The 21412-nt window shown below is 39.9% G+C and overlaps 2 protein-coding genes and 1 long non-coding RNA gene across 3 annotated transcripts; 1 reads left to right on the top strand and 2 right to left on the bottom strand.

Moving 5' to 3' along the window:
• The first annotated feature begins 7471 nt into the window (after positions 1 to 7471).
• Positions 7472 to 14748, top strand: LOC130693954 (putative ankyrin repeat protein RF_0381). Its single transcript, XM_059496327.1, has 5 exons — positions 7472 to 7710; positions 7775 to 8271; positions 8352 to 8467; positions 8622 to 10701; positions 14678 to 14748. The coding sequence occupies exons 1-5, from the start codon at positions 7472 to 7474 to the stop codon at positions 14746 to 14748; spliced, it is 3003 nt and encodes a 1000-aa protein (XP_059352310.1).
• Positions 14749 to 14872: 124 nt separating this feature from the next.
• On the bottom strand, positions 14873 to 16035 carry LOC132088165 (uncharacterized). Its single transcript, XR_009421448.1, has 6 exons — positions 15942 to 16035; positions 15459 to 15578; positions 15306 to 15376; positions 15180 to 15229; positions 15029 to 15100; positions 14873 to 14966 (listed from the first exon to the last, which is right to left on the bottom strand). It is a non-coding gene; the product is annotated as an uncharacterized LOC132088165 (long non-coding RNA).
• A 2309-nt stretch (positions 16036 to 18344) lies between these two features.
• LOC130693953 (protein turtle homolog B-like) lies at positions 18345 to 21304 on the bottom strand. The gene is made up of 4 exons (XM_059496326.1): positions 21295 to 21304; positions 19465 to 21231; positions 19058 to 19399; positions 18345 to 18989 (listed from the first exon to the last, which is right to left on the bottom strand). Exons 1-4 carry the CDS (start codon positions 21302 to 21304, stop codon positions 18784 to 18786), a joined length of 2325 nt encoding a protein of 774 aa, XP_059352309.1. The 3' UTR covers positions 18345 to 18783.
• Positions 21305 to 21412: the final 108 nt, after the last annotated feature.

The following is a 21412-nucleotide window of genomic DNA, read 5'->3' as shown; positions in this document are numbered from 1 at the left end:
GTTCTGCAACAATCAGCTGAATGACAGTGCTGCGAAATCAGTCAATAGAAATCAGCCATTAAAGAGCTACCACTCTCCTCGGTTCTCTGTAAAACAAATAGACATTGCTTAGATTACACACTCTACTTTAAGGCAACCTGCACTGCTTGGAAGAGGCACATGACACAGTTTTTTAAACATGAAAGTGTTGGGCTATTATAAGGTGAAATGATCATACTCGAAAAGAAAATTTCCCACTCGACAGTTGGACTCAAATCCAACACGACATAAACTACTTCAAGATTTTTTTAATGAACTACAACAGGGAGAAAATTTTTTAGAGTAAACGTAGTTCAAGCATGATAATTTCCAAGAGTTAGATTATAAGCTTAAGCCTCATTCGTTTTTAACTTATTATTCTTACCTAAACATGTCCCTAAAGCCAATACTTCAGCTAATGTTGGCCTTTAGCGAGCAGATATCTTGTAAAGCCCATCGAACTAAATGCTGCTTTGTAGTAGTTCAAGTTCACCAATGAGTTACTACAGGGCTCATCACTTTTGGATATCAATCCATTTCATGTTAAAGATTTCTACAAAAAGAATTTTTAGAATTTTGAATTGCAAATTAAGTTATTTACATATTACCTCTTTTTCTCCTCATTGAAGTGGTAGATAACGTTTATTTAGGTTTAATACTCGTCCAACCAAAGATTTACGGGTTTTAGCACTGTACTGCTATCCTCTTCTTTGCTTAATGCACTACACATTTCAGCAATTAGATTTAGGGTTCCCCGCCCGTGTTCTCATCAAAACCTTCGACATTCTAACGGAGTAGTCTTTGATTTTGAAATGGTTGTAATTCTCTAATTATAGGATGATTATATGCTACAATAGAACAACTAGTAAACGATTATGAAAATAAAAATCCTCATTACCAAATTAATAAGCAGTTCACGTACCTCAATGTACAAAATTTCAGATTTAAGAAAGCTAGAACAAGTCGCCATTTCTACATATTTCCAAATGAATCTTTCCACTTGGCAAGGACGGAAGTCGCTGGGGCATTGCCAGATCTTCTTATTTCGAACAACATTTTTGAAAATCTAGATGTGGCATCGTTGTACAAAAATAGTTGACCGAAAAGACACCAGAGGGCTAGGCTTTTCTAAGCGCGCGAAGTATGATTACATAAAGAAAATCCTAACCAATCAACAAATTTACTGAGAATCTGATTCAAATATTAGTTTTTAAATTCATCTCAAACGCTTTCCTTTTCAGTAGTCTTCAGTTGCATTAATCTGCATCAGACTTAAAATAATTATTTAAAATCTAAGTTGCTTCTACGGCATTTATTCTGGTTTTTCTTTTTTTATGAATCAACTTTACAAATAGAAAAACTGTACAACATAAAAAAAAGACGCAATAAACAAAAGGGAAAAAACTAGGGTCAAAACAGATGGACATGTTGTAAAAAAAAAATATGGTGGAAAGAAAACAGCAGCACGAGGGTTCACGTTTGGAAGGAAGCAATTTGAGCATTCGTCCGTTGATAATTGTTCATTTTTGTATCCATTAATGTCTCCGGGAAAATAAAACAAGTAAAGAGACAAAACACTAAAAAAGAAAACATTAAAGAATGGAGAGAAAAAATTGGCATGCATCTAGAAGTACAGAGTTGCGATGGATTTCATTGAAAGAAATCCTCTGTTTGAATTGCAATATTTCTTTTTTTTTTTTGCGCGAAACTTCAACGTAAAGCTTTGAATTGGCTTCACTGGTATGTTAAGCAGATAATCAGGTAGGCGGATGCAGTAGTTTCCCAGGGCTTTCAACTTATGATATACTCAACAAACAACCTAACTGATAACCTTAAAGCAAGTTCAGTTTTGATTATCTAGTATCAAATTCGCCCCTAGCAACTTGCAAACATCGCTGTTTTGCCACTTTTCAAGTGCAACACAATGAGTGAGTTGAAAAGTTGTCGCATTAAATACCGCCGCAAATGAAACGACTGAAAAATGCAGTACGACAAGAAGAAGGATTTTATAGGAAAAGGTTCATCCGGTTCAGTGTTTTGTGGTACATTTTAACGATCAAAAGGTAGCCATCAAACGGATTGAGCTGGTTGGTGAACCAGACAACTTTCTTGACAACGAGCTTAAAGCTCTCCAGCAGTTAGACCATGCGAACGTTGTCAAACTCCTTCATTTCGAAAGCGATGATACCTTCAAGTAAGATTACTTCAAAATGTCATTATGAATGAGAAACAGAAACTGCACAGTTATTTATCTTTCAGATATTTTGCTTTGGAATTTTGCGACGCATCACTGGATCAGCTTTTCGTAAAATCGGACGATCCCAGGAAATATAAAGGACCTATACCACTCCCTATCGAAATGTTCCTTCATTTAGCTTCAGGCGTTGAATATATCCATTTGCGGGATTTTACTCATCGAGATATTAAACCTGCAAACATTCTAATTTCTGTCAAAATAACTGAGCAAGGTCAACAGGCAACGATGAAGTGGGGTGATTTTGGGTTGTGCCGACCCGTGAATGAACGAGGAACATTCACAATGAGTGGAATCAAGGGAACTCTATCTTGGTTAGCTCCTGAATTGTACGAATTATTGGAAAGCAAGGGTGACGGCCAACGAGGTACAATTAATAGCGATGTCTTCGCAGAAGGCCTCGTCTTTGGTTACATTCTCTTGAATGGAATACATCTCTACGGTTCAGATGATGAAGTTAAGACGAATATCAAACAGAATAAACCGATTAATATGAAGAGTAAGTTTCTAATTACGGACGGCCAATTTCGCACACACACATACTCACTAACGTTAAACCCTTTAATGTGTTTCATTATAGAGATTCATAATTTGCATTGGGCACGGAGTTTGTTAACGCAAATGTTGACCACTAAACATACTGAGAGGATCGCATCAGGAGATGTCGTTACTGAACTTCAATCCATTGAAACGAATGTAAAAATCTTGTGCAAATTTAAAAAGCTATCAACGTGCATTAATCGTAAATATTACTAAGCGCGCTTTAACACACTAATTTTCTTTTTATTTAGCTAGCCGATGAAGAAAAAAAAATGATTCAGGTATATGCGGAGAAGAATCCAAAGTTAAACTTTCGGGAAACGATAAATTCTTTTGTTCAGCGCGGTATCAATGTAACATCAACGAACGAAAAAGGGTGGAATGCTCTACATTGGGTCTGTGCAAACAATTCAAACTCAAACTTAATGGAAGAAATCGAGTTGTTAATTCAAACAGGAATCGACGTGAACGCAACGAGCAACAACAAATGGAACGCACTCCACGTTTTGTGTGCACACAATTCAAGCCCGCATTTAATTGATGCAATCAAATTGTTAATCAAACTCGGCATCGATGCGAACGCAAAGGAAAAGGACGGATGGAATGCGATCCATTTACTATGTCGATTTAATTCCAACGAAAATTTATTAGACGTGATTAGATTTTTAATTGAAGTCGGAGTCGACAAAAATGCAAAGACCGATGACGGATTAAGCATGTTTCACACCTTGTGTGCAACACAATCAAGTTCAAACCCAACTGACGCAATCGAACTTTTGATCCAAGATGGAATCGACGTTAATGCAAGGAGCAAAGACGGATGGAACGTACTACATACTTTGTGTGCAAACAATTCAAGCTCAATGTTAATAGACGCAATCAAAAAATTAATACAACTCGGAATCAACGTCAACGAAAAGAGCAACAGCGGATTAAACGCTCTCCACGCCTTGTGTGCAAAAAATTCAAGCTCAAATTTAGTTGCCGCAATCCAGGTTTTAATCGAACTTGGAATTGACGTGAACGCCAAGGACAAGGATAGATTTAACGTGCTCCATTTTCTGTGTGCAAACAATTCAAATCAGAACTTAATTGATGCGATTACCTTTTTCATTGAACAAGAAATCGATATCAATTCAAAGAGAAGGAACGGATGGAACGCACTCCACACTCTGTGTGCAAACAATTGCAGCCCAAATTTGGTTGAAACCATCAAGTTGTTGATAAAACTCGGAATCGACACAAATGCAAAGAGCAACAAAGGACTGAGCGCATTACACGTTTTGTGCGCGCACAATTCAAGCCCATATTTAACTGATGCTATTAAATTCTTAATCCAAAACGGAATGGATGGCAACGCAATAGACAAAGATGGCTTTAACGCACTCCATACTTTATGCGCATACAATTTAAGCCCAAAGTGTACTGACGCTATCCTATGCTTAATCGAACACAATATTGACAAGGATGCAAAGATCAATAACGGATGGAACATTCTACATGTTACGTGCGCAAATAACCCAAACCCAAATTTAGCCACAGTAATTCGCTACTTAATGAACCACGTCACGGATGTTAAAGGCGAAGAGAAGCACAACATACTTCAGGCATTGTGCATTAATAATGTAAATCCAAACTTGGTTGCTCTAATCGATTACATAATAAGTTTGGGAATCCATGTCAACGCAAAAGACGAAGAGGGGCATAACGTGCTCCATACACTATGTGCAAACAATTCATCTTCAAATTTAGTCGGCGCAATCGAGCGTTTAGTTCAAAAAGGAATAGATGTGAATGCAACAAACGAAGACGGGCAAAACGCTCTCCATTACTTGTGTGCGAAACATTCAAGCACACATTTAATTGAAGCCATCAAACTGTTGATCGAACTTGGAATTGATATCCATGCAACGGACAAAAACAGATGGAATGCGCTCCATTTTCTGTGCGAATACAATTCCAATGAAAACCTATTCGACGCGGTCAAAATTTTAATTGAACTAGGAATTGAGATTAATTCCAACGGTTATGACGCGCAGGTTCTCTTACGCAACAATTACAAAAGAGGAAACTTGGAGGAAATTCTAACACTATTTGAAAAGACATACCCTGGAAATGGTTAATCAACAAAAACTATTTTGACTGACGGAGCTGTGAACCTAAGGCCAGAGAAACGTAACAACATCCAATGAAAGGGTATCGTCACAATTGTTTGCTATTGACATTATTATCTGAACTTCATAAAAAAGGTAATCGAATACACTCTAGACTGGAAATTGGATATCAAAATGAGCATTCCTGACTTGGTTTGAATAAAGTTCACTACAGTTACACCTGCCTGTGTGTGGGTGTGATAAAACTGCAATGGTAGCAAATTCGCAGGCAACGTATTAAATTTTCGAATTCATTTTTGTAACTCATTGATGTGGCAAAAATAAAAGGCCAAAGATAATTTGGCCTCGCAAAGCAACGCTTGCTTCGTGTGCAAAGTTCCGGCGGCATCCAAGAGATACGATAGGTCCCATTAATCATTTACGTGGGGCATCAGGTAATGCTGATCTAGACTTGCCTGATAGCATTCTCTAGCCTTAAAATTAACTTCGAACGCGGTTTGGTTATTTACAAAATAGATAAGGAAACTCAACGCGCCACAAAATTTTACGTTTTCAGGCGCACAACGACGTAAAACACAGGGGTTTTAGGATAAAGAAAGCAACCTTTAAAAAAATGACTGTCAAACAGTCCCCTAAACAGCTCTACTATCAGATACAACTGAATAATAATATGACTAAGCAGAATATGGTTACTAACCTTTTCATTTCGACCAAATTGCGTCGAAGTGTACCGCTGATTTACATCACAAGTCCTGCAGCAAAAAACAGGGATCCGCTTGGAAAGAAATTAAACGCTTCCACCTGCTTCTGCAAGAAATAATACGTCAGTTTTTAGAGTCGCTGACTATTGAAAGTGTATTTTAATACCTATTATAGCGCCATGTTAATCCGAACTGGAAATACTGGTGGCACATCCGGATTCCTAATCCAGAGTCGTTACGTCATCGTCCAAACTACAAATAAAATCATTACAAACGCTGGATCAAACAGCTCTAATGCTACTTCGTCGTATCTTTTACTCTTACCATCTGCTGGTTTGGTAGAATCTCACAGTTGCCGGCGGAATTTGAAAAATATTCCGACCTCTAAATGTGTGTTGTAATGATTAAGACTACGATAGGCCGAATGACGGGAAAGAAAAGGACGAATACTTAAGGCGGTGACGGCCATGCCCATGCCCATCACCTCAACCAACGGCGAAATTGGCGGCGGTATGTCCTAGATATTACAAAGATCTTCCAAGTATTCTTGAGTGACACTTTTATTATTACATACTCGAGTTATTAACATAATTTTTAGTTGGAACTTACTTAATGTAAGTTTTACCAGATTAGACGTCATTTTTCAAACTGCCTTTGGAAATCAACAGCTTAGACGTTGCCTTCCTGCAACACAAGTCTATAGTACTCGGTCCTGAGATTGGCGGTTCAATTGGTATCATCTTTGCCATCGCCAATGCTATGGAATGTTCCCTTAATGTAGTTGGTTTCGCGCGCGCTGTGAAGGACATGAGAAAAGAGTATGGTGGAGTAATGGTGGTCTCTGCTAACGTACAGCGTACCATGGAACTCATCTGACAACTAATCGGGAACAACAAAAGTTTATGAAGAAGAAAATGTCATAATTTGTCGACCTGTATCTTGACGCCATTACAGTTCATTGTTGTACAGTTATGGATATCTTCAAATGTTTCCCATCAAGTGCGTCCGTCAGCCGAAAGTTGATTATTCCGGTTAAATCCGAAAGAATCATATTCCCTAAAATTGAATAGGTTATTCAGTAGCCGTGACGTAATTTGCATTAAGTAAATACTGTAGATATGTAGATACTTGTTTACATCCGTTATCCATTTTTCTTTAATTCTGTTTTCAATATACCACATTCCACGTGCAAAGCCAGCAATTTGGGTGTTACTGAAGACAAAGGGAATTTCAGTTAGGCTGTTATACGGCTGGTCTTCTTCCAAAATATTTCATTCGATTGGCATAAAAATGTGGGAACTAGAAATCCACCTGTATAAATGATTTGAAAATTCTATTTCTGTTGTTAACAATTCAGTATCAACGTCCCACAACGTACACATTGCATATCAATAGAACGACATTGCTCTTTAAGATAAAGGGATACCATAGGATGAGCCGACGCAGAACGGCACTGCGTGCACAGTGAAAGCGCGATGTGCGATAAGAATATTGTCATGGAGAAACTTGTATCAGTTAAAAATTAAAGTTGAAACGGCGGAGTTTATGCCCTTCTGAAAACGAGTTACTTGCTTTCTTTGGCACGCAAATTAACGGGCAAAATTTTAACGTAAGGCATTAAAGTAACTTCATGGATATGTCAAGCAGGTAATCAGATAGACGGATGCAGTAGTTTCCAAGGGCTTTCAACTTATGATATGCTCACCAAATAATCTTACCGATAACCAGCGATTTCAATTTTGATTATCTAGTATCAAATTCTCCCCTAGCTACTTGCTTACATCGCTCTTTTGCTAGTTTTCAAGTGCAACGAAATCAGTGAGTTGAAATGTTGTCGCATTAAAATGACAACGCCAAATGACAACGTCAGAAAAATGCAGTACGACAAGACGGATTTTATAGGAAAAGGTGCATACGGTTCAGTGTTTAGTGGTACATTTGACGGCCAAAAAGTAGCAGTAAAACGGGTTGAGCTGATTGGTGAAACAGTTCACCCAGTTGACAACGAGCTGAAAATTCTTCAACAATTGGCCCACCCGAATGTTATCAAATTCCATCATTTCGAAAGCGATGAAAATTTCAAGTAAGATTTTTTAAAACGTCATTTTGAAAGAGAAACAGAATCTGTACATTTATTGACCTTTCAGATACTATGTTTTGGAATTTTGCGACGCATCATTGGATCAGCTGTTCTTAAAACCGGACGATCAAAAGAAATACAAAGGACCTATACCACTCCCTATCGAAATGTTCCTTCATTTAGCTTCAGGCCTTGAATATATCCATTCGCGGGACTTAATTCACCGAGATATAAAACCGGCAAACATTCTAATTTCTGTGAAAAGGACTGACCAAGGTGAACAGGCAACGGTGAAGTGGGGTGATTTTGGATTGTGCCGACCCGTGAATGAACGAGGAACATACACAATGAGTGAAATCAGAGGAACTTATCATTGGTTTGCTCCTGAGTTGTACGAAATTCTGGCTAGCAAGGCCCTGGATCGAAAACGTGGGACAGTTCATAGTGATGTTTTCGCAGAAGGCCTCGTCTTCGGCTACATTCTCTTGAATGGAGACCATCTGTACGGTTCAAACGATGAAATTATGACAAACATCAAACAGAATAAGCCGATTAATATGAACAGTAAGTTTCTATTTACGGACGGTCACTTTCGCAAATATATATTCACTAATGTTAAATCCTTTGATATGTTTTCATTGTAGAGATTCATAATTTACATTGGGCACGTAGTTTATTAACAAAAATGTTGACCACTAAACATACTGAGAGGATCGCATCACGAGATGTCGCTACTGAACTTCAATCCATTCAAACGAAAGTAAAAATCTTGTGCACATTTGAAAAGCTATCAACGTGGATTAATCGAGAAAATAATTTAACGGGCTTCAACGCTAATTATTTTCTTTATATAGCTTGGATGGAATGCTCTACATTGGGCGTGTGCAAACAACTCAAACTCAAACTTAATAAAGGAACTTGAGTTGTTGATAAAAAGCGGAATCGACACAAACGCAAAGAGCAACGAAGGACTGAGCGCATTACACGTTTTGTGCATATACAATTCCAGTCCTGATTTAACTAATGCAATCGAATTCTTAATCCAAAGCGGTATGGATGGAAACGCAAAAGACAACAACGGCATGAACGTACTCCACACTTTGTGTGCATTCAATTCATGTTCAAATTTAATAGACCCAATCGAAAAGTTAATCCAACTCGGAATTGATGTGAAAGCAAAGTGCGGTGAATTCGGAGCGAACGCCCTCCATTTCCTCTGTGCTTACAATTCATCATCAAATTTAATTGACACAATCAACCGTTTACTTAAAGAGGGAGTTGATATAAATACAGCTGACGACATCGGACGAAACGCACTCCATTACATGTGTGAGAAGAATTCAAGCACAAATTTAATTGAAAACATCGAACTTTTGATCCACCTTGGAATTGATATCCACGCAAAGGACAAAAACGAAAGGAATGCGATCCATTTTCTGTGCAAAGGTAATTCATCGTCAAATTTATTTGGCGAAACGGAAAAGTTAATCCAACTCGGAGTAAACGAGAACGCAAAAATCATCGGCGGATTAACCGCACTCCATTTCCTCGGCAAAACCAATTCACCCTTAAATTTATTTGGCGCAATGGAAACGTTAATTCAATTCGGAAACGAGATGAACGCTAAGGGTAGCGGCGGGCTTACCGCATTCGATTTCCTCCGCGTACACCTTTCGTACACTAATTTCATTAACACAATCGAACGTTTACTTCAAGGAGGACTAGATGTGAACACAAGAGACAACAAAGGAAGAAACGCACTTCATTATTTGTGCGCATACAATTCAAGCCCTTATTTGACTGATGCAATCGAGTTTTTAACCAAAAAGGGAAATGATGTTAACGCAGAAGATAAAAACCGCTTTAACGTACTCCACGCTTTGTGTGCAAACAACTCAAGCTTAAAGTTAATAGACGCAATCGAAAAGCTAATCCAACTCGGAATCGACGTGAACGCAAGGCGCGACGATGGAGCAAACGCACTCCATTTCCTGTGTACTAACAATTCATCCTCAAATTTAATTGATGGAATCGAAAAGTTAATCCAACTCGGAATCGACGTGAACGCAAGGCGCGACAACGGAGCAAACGCACTCCATTTCCTGTGTACTAACAATTCATCCTCAAATTTAATGGATGGAATCGAAAAGTTAATCCAACTCGGAATCGAAGTAAACGCAAAGAATGACAAGGGAACAAATGCACTCCATTTCCTGTGTAGTAACAATTCATCCTCAAATTTAATGGATGGAATCGAAAAGTTAATCCAACACGGAATCGACGTGAACGCAAAGCGCGACGATGGAGCAAACGCACTCCATTTCCTGTGTAGTAACAAGTCATCCTCAAATTTAATTGATGGAATCGAAAAGTTAATCCAACTCGGAATCGACGTAAACGCAAAGTGCGACGATGGAGAAAACGCACTCCATTTACTGTGTAGTAACAAGTCATCCTCAAATTTAATTGATGGAATCGAAAAGTTAATCCAACTCGGAATCGACGTAAACGCAAAGTGCGACGATGGAGAAAACGCACTCCATTTACTGTGTAGTAACAATTCATCCTCAAATTTAATGGATGGAATCGAAAAGTTAATCCAACTCGGAATCGACGTGAACGCAAGGCGCGACAACGGAGCAAACGCACTCCATTTCCTGTGTACTAACAATTCATCCTCAAATTTAATGGATGGAATCGAAAAGTTAATCCAACTCGGAATCGACGTGAACGCAAAGAATGACAAGGGAACAAATGCACTCCATTTCCTGTGTAGTAACAATTCATCCTCAAATTTAATGGATGGAATCGAAAAGTTAATCCAACTCGGAATCGACGTAAACGCAAAGTGCGACGATGGAGAAAACGCACTCCATTTACTGTGTAGTAACAATTCATCCTCAAATTTAATGGATGGAATCGAAAAGTTAATCCAACTCGGAATCGACGTGAACGCAAGGCGCGACGATGGAGCAAACGCACTCCATTTCCTGTGTAGTAACAAGTCATCCTCAAATTTAATTGATGGAATCGAAAAGTTAATCCAACTCGGAATCGACGTAAACGCAAAGTGCGACGATGGAGAAAACGCACTCCATTTACTGTGTAGTAACAATTCATCCTCAAATTTAATGGATGGAATCGAAAAGTTAATCCAACTCGGAATCGACGTGAACGCAAGGCGCGACAACGGAGCAAACGCACTCCATTTCCTGTGTACTAACAATTCATCCTCAAATTTAATGGATGGAATCGAAAAGTTAATCCAACTCGGAATCGACGTGAACGCAAAGAATGACAAGGGAACAAATGCACTCCATTTCCTGTGTAGTAACAAGTCATCCTCAAATTTAATTGATGGAATCGAAAAGTTAATCCAACTCGGAATCGACGTAAACGCAAAGTGCGACGATGGAGAAAACGCACTCCATTTACTGTGTAGTAACAATTCATCCTCAAATTTAATGGATGGAATCGAAAAGTTAATCCAACTCGGAATCGACGTGAACGCAAGGCGCGACAACGGAGCAAACGCACTCCATTTCCTGTGTACTAACAATTCATCCTCAAATTTAATGGATGGAATCGAAAAGTTAATCCAACTCGGAATCGACGTAAACGCAAAGTGCGACGATGGAGAAAACGCACTCCATTTACTGTGTAGTAACAATTCATCCTCAAATTTAATGGATGGAATCGAAAAGTTAATCCAACTCGGAATCGACGTGAACGCAAGGCGCGACGATGGAGCAAACGCACTCCATTTCCTGTGTAGTAACAAGTCATCCTCAAATTTAATTGATGGAATCGAAAAGTTAATCCAACTCGGAATCGACGTAAACGCAAAGTGCGACGATGGAGAAAACGCACTCCATTTACTGTGTAGTAACAATTCATCCTCAAATTTAATGGATGGAATCGAAAAGTTAATCCAACTCGGAATCGACGTGAACGCAAGGCGCGACAACGGAGCAAACGCACTCCATTTCCTGTGTACTAACAATTCATCCTCAAATTTAATGGATGGAATCGAAAAGTTAATCCGACTCGGAATCGACGTGAACGCAAAGAATGACAAGGGAACAAACGCACTCCATTTACTGTGTAGTAACAATTCATCCTCAAATTTAATGGATGGAATCGAAAAGTTAATCCAACTCGGAATCGACGTGAACGCAAGGCGCGACAACGGAGCAAACGCACTCCATTTCCTGTGTACTAACAATTCATCCTCAAATTTAATGGATGGAATCGAAAAGTTAATCCAACTCGGAATCGACGTGAACGCAAAGAATGACAAGGGAACAAATGCACTCCATTTCCTGTGTAGTAACAATTCATCCTCAAATTTAATGGATGGAATCGAAAAGTTAATCCAACTCGGAATCGACGTAAACGCAAAGTGCGACGATGGAGAAAACGCACTCCATTTACTGTGTAGTAACAATTCATCCTCAAATTTAATTGATGGAATCGAAAAGTTAATCCAACTCGGAATCGACGTGAACGCAAGGCGCGACAACGGAGCAAACGCACTCCATTTCCTGTGTACTAACAATTCATCCTCAAATTTAATGGATGGAATCGAAAAGTTAATCCGACTCGGAATCGACGTGAACGCAAAGAATGACAAGGGAACAAACGCACTCCATTTACTGTGTAGTAACAATTCATCCTCAAATTTAATGGATGGAATCGAAAAGTTAATCCAACTCGGAATCGACGTAAACGCAGAGGCCGACAAGGGAATAAACGCACTCCATTTCCTGTGTAGTAACAATTCATCCTCAAATTTAATGGATGGAATCGAAAAGCTAATCCAACTCGGAATCGACGTAAACGCAAAGGGTGACAGCGGATTGAACGCACTCCATTTCCTGTGTAGTAACAATTCATCCACAAATTTAATGGATGGAATGGAAAAGCTAATCCAACTCGGAATCGACGTAAACGCAAAGGACAACAACGGAACAAACGCACTCCATCTCCTGTGTAGTAACAAGTCATCCTCAAATTTAATGGATGGAATCGAAAAGTTAATCCAACTCGGAATCGACGTGAACGCAAAGGGTGACAGCGGATTGAACGCACTCCATTTCCTGTGTAGTAACAATTCATCCACAAATTTAATGGATGGAATGGAAAAGTTAATCCAACTCGGAATCGACGTAAACGCAAAGGACAACAACGGAACAAACGCACTCCATTTACTGTGTAGTAACAATTCATCCACAAATTTAATGGATGAAATCGAAAAGTTAATCCAACTCGGAATCGACGTGAACGCAAAGGATGACAAGGGAGGAACCGCACTCCATTTCCTGTGTAGTAACAATTCATCCTCAAATTTAATTGATGGAATCGAAAAGTTAATCCAACTCGGAATCGACGTGAACGCAAAGGATGAAAGAGGATTGAACGCACTTTATGTCCTGTGCGCAAACAATTCATCCACAAATTTAACTAATGCAATCGAAAAGTTAATCCAACTCGGAATCGACGTGAACGCAAGGCGCGACAACGGAGCAAACGCACTCCATTTCCTGTGTAGGAACAATTCATCCACAAATTTAATGGATGGAATCGAAAAGTTAATCCAACACGGAATCGACGTAAACGCAAAGGACAACAACGGAACAAACGCACTCCATTTCCTGTGTAGTAACAATTCATCCACAAATTTAATGGATGAAATCGAAAAGTTAATCCAACTCGGAATCGACGTAAACGCAAAGAATGACAAGGGAGGAAACGCACTCCATTTCCTGTGTAGGAACAATTCATCCACAAATTTAATGGATGCAATCGAAAAGTTAATCCAACTCGGAATCGACGTGAACGCAAAGGACAACAACAGAACAAACGCACTCCATTTACTGTGTAGTAACAATTCATCCACAAATTTAATGGATGGAATCGAAAAGTTAATCCAACTCGGAATCGACGTAAACGCAAAGAGCAACAACGGAACAAACGCACTCCATGCCCTGTGTAGTAACAAGTCATCCTCAAATTTAATGGATGAAATCGAAAAGTTAATCCAACTCGGAATCGACGTAAACGCAAAGGACAACAACGGAACAAACGCACTCCATTTACTGTGCGCAAACAATTCATCCACAAATTTAATTGATGGAATGGAAAAGTTAATCCAGCTCGGAATCGACGTGAACGCAAGGCGCGACGACGGAGCAAACGCACTCCATGTTCTTTGCAAGGAAAATGCAAGCACAAATTTAATTGAAGCCATCAAACTGTTGATCCACCTTGGAATTGATAGCCATGCAAAGGACAAAAACGGATGGAATGCGCTCCATTTCCTGTGCGAATATAATTCCAGTGAAAACCTATTCGACGCGGTCGAAGTTTTCCTGAACTAGGAATTGAGATTAAATCCAACGACGCGAAGGTTCTCTTACGCAGGAATAACAAAAAAGATAACTTGGATGGAATCATGAAACTATTTGACAAGCTAGACCTTGCTAGAAATTAATCAACAAAAACTATATTGATTGTTGCAGCTGTGAAACTAAGGCCACGGAACGTAACATCATCCAATGAAATGCTGTAGTCGCAATCGTTTGCTATGGAAATTATTATATAAACATGATTGACAAGTTAGTCCAATACACTGTAGACTGGGAATTCAATATCAAATAGAATTTCTGACTTGGTCTGAAGAAAGTTGACTTCAATTACACTGGTGCGTATGTGAAAAACCGTTATGGTAGTAACTCGCAAGTAACATGTTTTCTTTTCCAATTCATTTTCCTAACTCATTGATGTGGCAAAAAAAAAATGGCCAAACATAATTTGGCCTCGCAAAGAAACGTTTACTTCGTGTGTAACGCTGCGGTTGCATCAAATGGATACATTTATTTAGGCCATCAGATAACGCTGGTCCATAGGTGCTCGATAGCATTCTCTAACCTCAAAGTAACTTCGAACGCGGTTTGATTATTTACAATAGATAAAGATCCCAACACGCCACAAAATTTAACGTTTTCTGGCCCACAACGACGGAAAACACAGGGTTTTTAGGATAAGAACGCAACCTTTGAAAATTAACATTCAAACAGTACCCTTATCAGGTCTACTATCTAATGAAACCGCGTAATAATGTGACTAATCAGAATAAAGTTACTAACCTTACCATTTCGATCCAATCCGGGCGATGCGTACCGCTGGTTTATATCACAACCCCTGAAGCAAAAAACAGGGATCCGCTTCGTATAGAAATTTAACATTTCCACCTGCTCCTGCAGAAAATGATACGTCAATTTTTAAGAGACGATAACTATTTAAAAATTTATGTAAATACCTGTCATATCGCCATGTTAATCGAAATACTGATGTCACATCCGGATCCAGCGCCGTTACGTCATCGTCCGTACTAAGGTGAATTCATCAGACATGAAACAAATTTTGGACCAGACTGCTCTAAGCTACTTTTTCTCATCTTTTATTCTTACCATCGACTGGTTTGGTAGAATTTCACAGCTGTGTGCGGAATTTGACATATCTAAATGTGGGTTGTAAAGATAGAAAACATTTAGACTAAAATACAAAGAATGACGTGAACGAAAAAGAAAGAGTACTTCGTTTGGTCATGTAACATTTCTGTGTCCGAGAATTCTCTTCGAAAAGGTAAACATAGCACTCTGGAAACCTGCAAAAAATGCAATGAAATTATACTACAAAAGTTTTACTGGTGATTGTTATCTTTATTATTTAAGTAATTATTGCCTTACTTTTGCTGTAGGTTTAAAGTGAGGTCAACGGATGCGCGAACGTCTACATTTCTACCTGAAGCGACGGTATCTTGATGGACGCTGTAAACTTGAATGGGTCGTAATATCAGTTTAGATGGCCTAAAGAAAAAACAGAAGCCAAACATAATTGGTAGTTAACAAAGCAATTACTGGATAGCCACGATAATAATGGAAATGTTCGAAAAAAATTTTAGAAGTGACCTGTGGACCAGAGTTCAACAGAATCTTAAATATAGTTAGTAACCAATATTTTTACGTTCAACAAGTCATTGTCAGTTAATAGTACGCAAGATTATAAATCAACAGAGATAATTATGCACATTAACGTTCTTCCAAGTACACACCCTTGTCTCACAATGTGGGGAATTTATACAATTATCTTCAACAAAAGATTCAATATCCAAGGTATGCCTTCTCTAGATTAGTTTTGAATTTAATCAATATGTGTTTCATATAACTCACTTGTCTCATTTTCGACCTGATAGGCGTTCTGGATATAAAAATCGGCGCAGTTGTGAAAACGAAGCTTTCCGCCATGCATCTGCCTGCATATAAGGGCTCCTCAGCCATTTCTAGTTTTACCGAGCGCTTTCCCTAGGTAGAAGGAGGAAGTTGTTACTCGCGTTTAGGATAAAAATCGTTATCAAAGAAGTAGGAAATGAGACATGGTTAACTACTAATAAACTTTTTGGAACAAATAGAGAATTGAAAATTGGGCTTAATGAAATAGATAAAACTATTGTAGTGTTACACAAATATAGATTGTCATTCTCAAAAAAGGCAAATGAATGTCTTACTTTAAACCCTGATGGATAACAACACTTCTGCACATTCCCTGTGTTCTGCAGCAATCAGCTGTATGACAGTTCTGCGAAATCAGTCAATAGAAATCAGCCATTAAAGAGTTACCACTCTCCTTGGTTCTCTGTAAAACTAAGAGACATTGCTTAGATTACACACTCTACTTTAAGGCAACATGCACTGCTTGGGAGAGGCACATGACAAAGTTTTTGAAACATTAGTGTTGGACTACTCTAGGGTGAAATGATCATACTTGAAAAGAAAATTTCCCTCTAGACAGTTGGACTCAAATCCAACACAACATAAACTACTTCAAGATTTTAAACTAAATTTCAACAGGGAGAAAAAAAGGTTAGAGTAAACGAAGGTGAAGCATGAAAAATTCCAGCAGTTAGATTACAATCTTAAGCCTCATTTGTCTTTAACTTACGATTCTTACCTAAACGTGTCCCTAAAGCTAATACTTCAGCTAATGATTGTCTTAAGCGAGCAGATATCTTGTAAATCCCTTCGAACTAGATGCTGCTTTGTTGCAGTTCAAATTCACGAATCAGTTACTACAGGGCACATCACATCACTTCTGGATATCAATCCATTTCTTGTTAAACATTTCTATAAAAAGAATTTCTGGAATTTTGATTAGTAAATTTAGTTATTTCCATATTACCTCTTTTACTCATCATTGAAGTTGTAGTTTATGTTTAACCAAAAGATTTACGGGTTTTGGCAGTGTACTGCTATCCTCTTCTTTACTTAATGCACTACACATTTCAGCAATTAGATTTAGGGTTCCCAGCACGTGTGCTCATCAAAACCTTTGCCCTTCCAATGGAATTGTCTTTAATTTGGAAATGTTTGTAATTTTCTAATTTTATGCTGATTATATGCTACAACAGCACAACTAAAACGATTATGAAAATTAAAATCCACATGTCGTAAATTAATAAGAAGTACACGCGCCTCAATGTACAGAATTTCAGATTTAAGAAGGCTAGAACAAGTCGCCATTTCTACACATTTCCAAATGACTCATTCCACTTGCCAAGGACGGAAGTCGCTGGGGCATTGCCAGATGTTCTTATTTCGAACAACATTTTTGAAAATCTAGATATGGCATCGTTGTGCGAAAATAGTTGACCAAAAAGACGCCAGAGGGCTAGGCTTTTCTAAGCGCGCGAAGTATGAATTCACATACAACAAATCTTAACCAGTCAACAGATTTTCTAAGAATCTAATTCAATATTTATTTTTAAGTTCATCTCAAACGCTTTCCTTTTCAGTAGTCTTCAGTTGCATTAATTTGCACCAGACTTTATTGAATTATTTAAAGTCGAAGTTGCTTCTACGGCATTTATTCGTGTTTTTTTTATGAATCAACTTTACATAAAGAAAAACTGTACATCAACGTAAAAATAAGACGCAATAAACAAGAGGGAAAAAACTAGGGTCAAAACAGATGGACATGTTGTAAAAAAAATATGGTGGAAAGAAAACAGCAGCACGAGGGTTCACGTTTGGAAGGAAGCAATTTGAGCATTCGTCCGTTGATAATTGTTCATTTTTGTGTCCATTTATGTCTCCGAGAAAATAAAACAAGAAAAGAGACAAAACATAAAAAAAAACATTAAGGAATGGAGAGAAAAAATTGGCATGCATCGAGAAGTACAGAGTTGCGATGGATTTCATTGAAAGAAATCCTCTGTTTGAATTGCAATATTTCTTCTCACGTCCTATATACAAAAACGAGTTTTTTTTAAGACATTCGGGAAGGATGAGGGGGTAACTTCAGGAGGGTGGACAATGCTGTTTCTTATGTACACGACGCTTGAACGGAAATAGTCACAAAACAATTAGAAAAAAAAACACAAAAAATATTGTATAACTAGTCGATGATGACGACATTCGAATAAAACATCGCACATTTTTTTTTTAATTTTAATTTTTTTTCGAAAATGAATTTTTTGTCGGTTATGCCATCGCTTTTTTTGAAAATCAAATAGAACTTCATTAATTATTAACTATTTATAACACGACCTCTAACTGATCAGTATTCCCTTCTTTCCGTTTTTGTTTTTCCCTTCATTTCAGCGAGATCAAAATGGCGACAAAACAAATAACAGGCAGGCAATCCCCCCATTCCCCACTAGAGGGCAGCACATGAATATCCTTCTTTGAGCCTTCCTATCACAATCCAAACTGAATTCTTATTTGTTATTTCAAGAAACATAAAAACCAAATAGGGAAAATTTGTTGTTGTTTCAGCCAATCAACCAAAAAAAGATGGCGGCCATCAGACAAGCCAGGTGATGAAAATAGTGATGATTGTCGTCGCTCCGTTAAATGGTAAAACCTCGAAAGGTGTTTTGGCACATAGGGCGAAAACGTTGTCAGGTCATTCACTTCTGATTTTAAATTAGATCAATGCGAGAGTGGGAGACGAAGGGAGTTGTACAACATCTAATAATCGTAAATCTTTAAAGAAATAATAATATTAGCATCTCCTCTAGACGATGATCTCGCGGATGACTCTGCGATTCCGCGAATTGGGCGTCGAGTAGCCACTCTCGAGCGATTCGTCGAACGAGAGGGAAATGTGCTGCGGTGGCGCCATTTGTTGTTGTTGTTGCTGTTGTTGGTGCTGTTTCATCTCCTCCGGTTCGGCCTCCATGTAGGGATCTGGCAAGCCACTCACGTTGTGATATGTTGATTCTAAGAACGAATTTTAAAGAAAAATCAGCGTCATCGTTCACGTTAAATAAAATAAGAAAAGAATATACCGAGATGTTCCATGCGTTTGCCATTTTTATGGACGGCAGCGTAAGGATCTCCATTGGCCGTCACGGCGCCGTAATTATTGCGCTGCATGTAGTCATCGCCGGTGCTGGGCGGGTAGTGACTGTAATCTTCGAATCCGCCGTATCCTCCGTGAGTCATTGGATCATAGTGGTACGACCTATCCGGCAGTGCTCCATTGCCCAATTGATGATCGCCTCCGTTCACTCCGCCAACGCCGCCATTTTGGCTGGCCAATTTCAATTGCCACAAAGAGTCTTGAGAATTGACCGAGCCGCCATTGTTCGAATTAGAATAACTGTGTTCCGTGTACGCCATATTGACCCCTAATTTAAAGTTAATCCATTATTTCAAATAAATCAAAATAAATCAAATGAAAAATGGGACTTACAATCGCCGTTGGCATGTCCGTTATTTTGAGCGCTGCCCACCGCGTAGCCGTAGCCGTTCTGGGTGGCGTAGAGGGCGTTCTTGCTGGCCGCGTCGTCCAGCATACTGCCGTGGCTCGTGTCCATCAAACTAGCGTCGCGTCCCTTATTCTCCAGTCCGGCGTAGTAAGGCGGAGGAGGTTGTTGCTGTTGTTGTTGTTGTTGGCCGATGGTGGGACGGGCCGAATGGGCCTTTTCCATTTCCAGCAGCTTCTTCAATTTTTGCGCCCTCCGGCGACGGTAGCAGTAAAAGATGGCGAAAAGGACAAAGACCAGAGAGCCGACGACGCAGGCGACGATGATGGCCACCATGTACTTGGCGGGCAAGTCCGTCAGGGCTTTGGTCGGCTCTTGAATGAGGTCGCCCGTCACGGCCACCACGGCCTCGCTGCACAGCGTCGTGTTCATTTCGAGACACAATTTAATGCGGACATCATCGACGTCGTCTTTCACCAAGTCCAGCACTTCGCGACTGACGGGCGAGCGGACCGAGATCCTCTGCGACAGAGACCAGTCGCCGTCGATGCGGCTTTCGACCATGGCCATGAGGGGCAGCTGAGAGTCGACGTTGAACGAGATCGTCTTGGTTTTGGGCTCGAACGTCACCTGTTTGGGCTCGGGGATGCGCGAGAGATCGACGATGGTCGAGGCCGTTAGGGCGTTGCTCAACGGGCTCTTGCCCTTCGTGTTCTCGGCGCGCACTTGGATCGTGTACGACTGGAGCTGTTCCAGGCCTCGAATAACACACGGATTTGCATACTGACAATCGTCCTCTTGTTGCTGGCCAGCATTGCTACTCGAAGAAAAGGCCCGATAGAGGACAGTATAAATAGTATTTTCAAATCCTCCATTAAATCCTTCGTCCCATTCGAGCGCCAGCGAATCGTAACCTGACTGGACAACCCTCAAATTGGTTGGCTTCTCCGGTGCGCTGGTCGCTTGCAGACGGACAGCGGCCGCATTTTCGCCTTCAGCGTTCCACATTTTGCAAGTGTAATCGCCGTAGTCGGACTCTTTGACGTCGTTGATTCGCAGAATGCCCTGGTAGATGTCGTGACCGTTGTCCGTCATCGACGTCACGTTCATTTCGTATTTGCTATCGCCTCCTCCGCCAATGATGGGCACGTCGCGTAAAGACCATTCGAAATTGGGACGAGGGTAGGCCTGCACTTGGCACAGCAACTGGATGCTGGACGATCCGACATTAGAGGCCACTTTGGGCCTGTGATCCAGCAAAATGGGTGCGTGTTCGATCTTCAACGTGAGGGTGGATTCGATGCGTCGGATTTGGTTCTCGAAAGCGCACGTGTAGACGCCGCGATCGTCGGCCGTCAACTGGGAAAGAGCCGGCCGTTCCGAGCCGTGAAAACGGAGGGTGCTGCGGACGGTGAAAATGGCGTTGCGTCCCTCAGACTCGTCCGTCACCAGTTCGTAAGCGCCGGAACTGCTTCCCGGCAAAATTTCCACGCCGTCCTTCAACCAGGTGATGGATGGCTTGGGTTTACCCTGGGCGGAGCACGTCATGTTGAAATCAGCGTCCTGGGCCTTCTTCTGCAGGACGGGCGGTAGCTGGCCGATGAAACGCGGCGGCTGGAAGACGCGCAAGTTGACGTAGCTGGAACTGCCAGTGCCCAGGTCGTTGTTGGGCTGGCAATAATAAGTGCCTTCGCTGTTTTGATGAACCAAAAGTACATTAGTTTGAATAAAACGTAATAAACAAATGAAATTTACTAAAATCGTTCCTCACTTGAGTGGTACTACGTGCAAATTGAAGCCAGGGAGCACGATGAAACATATTGACATTTAGAAACTTGATTCAGTTAAAAATTACACTTGAATCAAGGGAGAATATTTCGTTCCGAAAACATGTAAATAGCTTTCTTAGACATGAAAATCATTGCGCGAAACTTC

Source organism: Daphnia carinata, chromosome 7, assembly GCF_022539665.2.
Source record: "Daphnia carinata strain CSIRO-1 chromosome 7, CSIRO_AGI_Dcar_HiC_V3, whole genome shotgun sequence".
In the NCBI taxonomy this organism is placed as follows: Eukaryota; Metazoa; Arthropoda; class Branchiopoda; order Diplostraca; family Daphniidae; genus Daphnia; species Daphnia carinata.
The sequence above is the reverse complement of the archived record's forward strand: the minus strand, read 5'-3'. Positions and strand labels throughout refer to the sequence as shown.